The sequence below is a fragment of the Diabrotica virgifera genome, chromosome 2, assembly GCF_917563875.1.
Source record: "Diabrotica virgifera virgifera chromosome 2, PGI_DIABVI_V3a".
Classification (NCBI taxonomy): domain Eukaryota; kingdom Metazoa; phylum Arthropoda; class Insecta; order Coleoptera; family Chrysomelidae; genus Diabrotica; species Diabrotica virgifera.
In genome coordinates this window covers 151,443,895-151,449,669 of record NC_065444.1, presented here as the reverse complement: position 1 = coordinate 151,449,669, position 5,775 = coordinate 151,443,895, and the positions used below count along the sequence as shown (strand labels likewise).

The 5,775-nt window shown below is 39.2% G+C and overlaps 1 protein-coding gene across 1 annotated transcript; it reads right to left on the bottom strand.

The window, feature by feature from the left end:
- Positions 1-873: 873 nt before the first annotated feature.
- Positions 874-2,041, bottom strand: LOC126880833 (uncharacterized). The gene is made up of 2 exons (XM_050644899.1): positions 1,487-2,041; positions 874-1,418 (listed from the first exon to the last, which is right to left on the bottom strand). The coding sequence occupies exons 1-2, from the start codon at positions 2,039-2,041 to the stop codon at positions 1,206-1,208; spliced, it is 768 nt and encodes a 255-aa protein (XP_050500856.1). The 3' UTR covers positions 874-1,205.
- Between the last annotated feature and the right edge of the window lie 3,734 nt (positions 2,042-5,775).

The window sequence follows — 5,775 nt, the reverse complement described above, 5'->3', positions numbered from 1 at the left end:
CCTAATATTAAAGAGTTATACTAGATTATAATGAAACCAAAGGTGAAGTGGATACTGTAGACAAGGTGTGTGCTGCTTACTCGGCTTCTAGGAGAACAAAGAGATGGTGGCGTGTAATTTTCTACATTCTGATAAATATTGGCAACATAAATGCTCAAATCTTAAACAAATTGGATTGTGCAGCCAAAGCTCTTAAAATATCGAAGACTTTTCCTGAAATGTTGGCAAGTCTATTTTTGTAGACTCCGTAAGTTGAGTGATCATTACCTCAAAAAGTTGAAAAAAAAAATTGTTTTTGGAAAAAGGCGTGTTAGATTTTCTAACATAAAGCTAATTATCATTTCTACTTATATAAGAATCTTAATAAAATTCGTCGAATCATTGATAATTTCAAACGAACACATCTGCCCTTTGTAGCTTCCAAAATTAACCAATTCCGAGAAAACATTTGCTTGTCCCGTGGCCTCCCATTTCAGTCGGCGATACAAGGACCCGTGCACTACGAAAACATTCTAGGTTAAGATATATCCGGTTCCCAGGGTTTGGATCGAAATTAAGAACAATTCTTTCAACTTGACAATGTGTGAAGCTGTCTTGCTGTCGGATTTATGTATCCTTAAACCAATAAAGGCCTTTGTCGTTACTGGACTAAATTAAACCTTCTGTTTATTTCTGAACGTAAATTAGACACGCATAGGACATTGATGAATGAGTTCCACTTCTTTTTGGGGACCCAAAGGAAAAAGGAATCCTTATGCCTAAGTCGTTTTTAGTCTCTCGTCTCTCAATCACTTATTCGTCAACTACCGAGCTAATCGGTCGCGTCTCTCGCTCAACTCTGAAAGTGTTCACGTCTCGTATTTTCCTATCGCATTACACGGTTTTTCACGCGAATCTTCTCTCACTTGTTACTAATCACATGTTTCACTCTTAAATCGCGGTTCACTTTACTGTCAATTGCACATAGCAAATTTATGTATGTTTTTTTGTTGTAGTAAAAACAATAATAATTATTTTGTACGATACTTGTAAATATTAGTGTTTGTGTTAAATAAACTAATTATCTCACACGTATTTTAATCATTTCAACACCGATTTACACCTTGCTTCGACTCGACAAAGAATATCAGAGTCTAATTATATCAACCACTATAGAAGCTGGTTCCCCTCTTGTGTGAAGGACAGGAGATATTCACCAGGTCCTTTTACCACAGGTGAAGCGTCCTACACATAATTTGGTACCCCTGGTGGGACGATTCAAAGAATCGTCTGCATACCCAGAAGCAAGGCTCGCGGTGTTGAAATTGAATCGAATCGTTATCGGCTGTTCCGGTGATCGTATTACCTCTACTTGGACCGTTGCTGTCCCGCTGACCGCCTCCACCTTGGACCGTTGCTGTCCCGCTGATCGACTCCACCTTGGACCGTTGCTGTCCCGCTGATCGCCACCACTTTGGACCCTTGCTGTCCCGCTGACCGACTCCACCTTGGACCATTGCTGTCCCGCTGACCGTTTCCACCTTGGACCGTTGCTGTCCCGCTGATCGCCTCCACCTTGGACCGTCGCTGTCCCGCTGACCGCCTCCACCTTGGACCGTTGCTCTCCCGCTGATCGCCTCCACCTTGGACCGTTGCTGTCCCGCTGGCCGCCTCCACCTTTGAACCGTTGCTGTCCCGCTGATCGCCTCCACCTTGGACCGTTGCTGTCCTGCTGACTGCCTCCACCTTGGACCGTTGCTGTCCCGCTGAACGCCTCCACCTTGGTTGGTGTCCCGCTGACCGCCTCCACCTTGGACCGTTGCGGTTCCGCTGATCGACCCCACCTTGCACCATTGCTCTCACGCTGATTGCCATCCAACTTGGACCGTCGCTGTCCCGCTGACCGCCTCCACCTTGGACCGTTTGCTGTCCCGCTGACCGCCTCCAACTTGGACCGTTGCTGTCCCGCTGATCGCCTCCACCTCGGCCTGGTGCTGCTCCCGCTGCCCGCCGCCACGCTGACACCGTCCCATTCTTCCAGAACAACGCTTTCTTGACGCATACTAAGGTAACATCGCAATAATAAAAAAAACTTTATGAACTTTTATTTTATTTCCTTAAATATTACTCCACATATTATCTTTCACTCAATAAGTTTGTGTACGCATGTGCTTTAAAGGACAATTTATTTGTTTACTCTTTATTTTTTATATATATCTGCTCATCTCTTTTTTAAATATTTTGCATAATTTTTATTTCTTTTTACACTACATACTCACTTTACTCACTCTATTTTCAACCACGATCTCTCTTTGTGTAATACCGTTAAAATCACAATATTTACAGATTGTCACTGGACAATCAATATTTTAATTTTTTTTAAATTTTGGTATATTTTAATTATGGACGCACTGAAGAGGGAGATTGGTACATGCAAATCATCACTTGAACGAAATTTGAATTGGATAAGCAATTTTCTCGATAGTCAAACTGAAACATTTGAACTAAGTCATAGAAGAATTCACTTAATTAATGCATTTAATAATTATAATGATATTTGTAATAAGATAGACACTCACAAAAATGCTGATTTGCACACAGAAAATAGAGAAGAAGTTGAAAATAAATACTTCTCTGCTATGTCTCGAATTGACGGTAAATTGGCGCAATTTTCGAAAGTTAATTCTTCTTCTTCGGTACCTTCTCAGTATCAACACGGTAATCATGCTAACTCCAACGTACGCTTACCACCTGTTTCTGTTCCTATATATCATGGCGAGCCCAGTAAATGGGTCTCATTTTACCAATTGTTTTCCTCAATTATAAAGGATAATCACACACTCACCAAAGCTCAAAAGCTAATTTATTTGAAATCTTCCCTCCGCGGAGAACCCTTAAATTTAATTGATTCGCTTGACGTAACTAACGAAAACTTTGATCTCGCTATTGACATACTCGAAAAGAAGTACGACAACAGTCTTGCTATTATCAATTCTCACATCAATCTTATCATAGATTTCCCTACACTCACAAGGAGCAACTATCGGTCACTAAGTGATTTTACAAACGATTTAAAAAGAAATATTGACTCCTTAAAGGCTCTACAAGCTCCCGTCGAATCGTGGGATTATCTCTTAATTAATTTAATAACAAGAAAGCTCGATTTTGCCACCAAACGATATTATGGGGAAAGAAGAGATAGAAATTACACTCCCACAATTGTCGAACTTTTTGAGATCCTCAATGAACGCTGCAACATTCTCGCAGACCTCACAAATATCCCAGAATCAAAAAGGGACAAATCACACGCTAAATCTAACTCCACTTCTCTTCTCTCAAATACATCTCCACCTCTCTCCTCTAGTAATCATATCAAATGCAATTACTGTAATAATTCAGCGCACAAAATATATTCCTGTAGGCAATTCGCTGCCCTCTCTCACTCAGAAAAATATAATTTTTTAAAATCGCGACACATGTGCTCTAATTGTCTTGGTACAAAACACACTTATGCTCAGTGTACTTCTCGCGGTTGTTTTATTTGTTCTAAAAACCATCACACCCTTCTGCACCAAAACTCATATGCAGAAAACACTAAACGTACTCGTTCTTCTCACGCTTCTCACCCCGAAGAGAATCGCAATGCAAGCACAGATGTAAATTCTGCTAGATTTACGCCCTATGCACAAACCGATCAACAGAATAGTAACATAAATACACGTTATAATGCTTCTCGTTTTAATAATGATGCAAATTCGCAAGCACAAGTTGCTGATGCTCGCAGTCTCTCACACCTCACCACAAATGTCATAAATTCCACTAACTCACTCCACGCAAATATTGCTCAGCCATCTTATTTTAATGACTCCCAAGAAGATGAATGTAACCCTAACGTAGCTCTAACCGTCACAAATAAACCTTTTACACACTCTTCGACTCTTTTACCCACCGCTCAAGTAATTTTAATTGACAAATCTGGAAATGCCATATTTGCTAAGGCAATCCTTGACTCTGGTAGTCAAAATTCTTTTATAACGGAAAATCTCGCTAATAAAATTAATCCCGAAATTTCTCGCAATGAACTACAAGTTTGTGGCATTGCCCAAAGTTCTCTCACTTCGAAATCAATGGCAAAAATCATGCTTTACACACCTGGTTTCGAACGTAATGTCAATTTAAACTGTGCAATACTTCCAAAGATTTCTTGCCAGCTACCGCAATTAGATATCAACCCTGATCTTCTTAAAATTCCAAAAGATCTCAGCCTGGCTGATAAATATTTTTATATGGAATCAAATATTGAAATTCTGATAGGAGCAGATGCTTACTACGAAATCCTCTTACCGGGTATCGTAAAATTAGGAAAAAATCTACCCACACTCTTCAATACAATATTTGGATGGGTAATCGCCGGTAATATTCCAAACGCAGCCCATTCTAAACAACAAAACATTTCTTTATTTTCTCACTCTACAAATGTGTATTTTGACAAAATCAATTTAACCCATAAAACACCATCCGAGAATTTGAATATTGACGAATCATTTCCTATCCCAAGAAAACGTCTAAAATCTCATTTTAAAAGGCATTAACAAAAATGAAAATATTTCTTCCCTTTTTAGGAAACACAGTTCAATAACCGACCTTACCCTCAAAATATTACCGCTAGCATTGTATAACTAGACAATGCCTCTATCTACTCAAGTACCCAAGTCACCCGCACTTTCACTTGTTGACAATAAATTTGAAAAATAAAAACACCACAACAGTTCACTCAGGGCAAAACGCCTATAATTTATGACACATTTACAGTTACCCGCGACAACTGATTTGTAAATTTAGGTCAAAACCCTTTTGTACAAAATAGTATATACACTAAGAAAAATGAAAAAAAAAACAAGTTTTGTTTATTATTGTAAAGAATTATCTCTTGATTTTTCGCAATTTATTTGTAAATATAATTTTTAAATAACTCACAACTGAAGATAAAGTTTCCCATAATCTCTTCTTCTCTCAAGCAAATTTACTAAAAACCGCACTCTCTCTCTCCCTCTCTCGCTCTCTCTCTCTCTTTCGATCTCTCTCTCCCAATCGCTATCTCTCTCCATCGCTCTCTCTTTCTCTATCTTGCTCTTAACATTTATTTTTCCTCCTCTGGCGCGGGGGGCAATTTATGTTAGATTTTCTAACATAAAGCTAATTATCATTTCTACTTATATAAGAATCTTAATAAAATTCGTCGAATCATTGATAATTTCAAACGAACACATCTGCCCTTTGTAGCTTCCAAAATTAACCAATTCCGAGAAAACATTTGCTTGTCCCGTGGCCTCCCATTTCAGTCGGCGATACAAGGACCCGTGCACTACGAAAACATTCTAGGTTAAGATATATCCGGTTCCCAGGGTTTGGATCGAAATTAAGAACAATTCTTTCAACTTGACAATGTGTGAAGCTGTCTTGCTGTCGGATTTATGTATCCTTAAACCAATAAAGGCCTTTGTCGTTACTGGACTAAATTAAACCTTCTGTTTATTTCTGAACGTAAATTAGACACGCATAGGACATTGATGAATGAGTTCCACTTCTTTTTGGGGACCCAAAGGAAAAAGGAATCCTTATGCCTAAGTCGTTTTTAGTCTCTCGTCTCTCAATCACTTATTCGTCAACTACCGAGCTAATCGGTCGCGTCTCTCGCTCAACTCTGAAAGTGTTCACGTCTCGTATTTTCCTATCGCATTACACGGTTTTTCACGCGAATCTTCTCTCACTTGTTACTAATCACATGTTTCACTC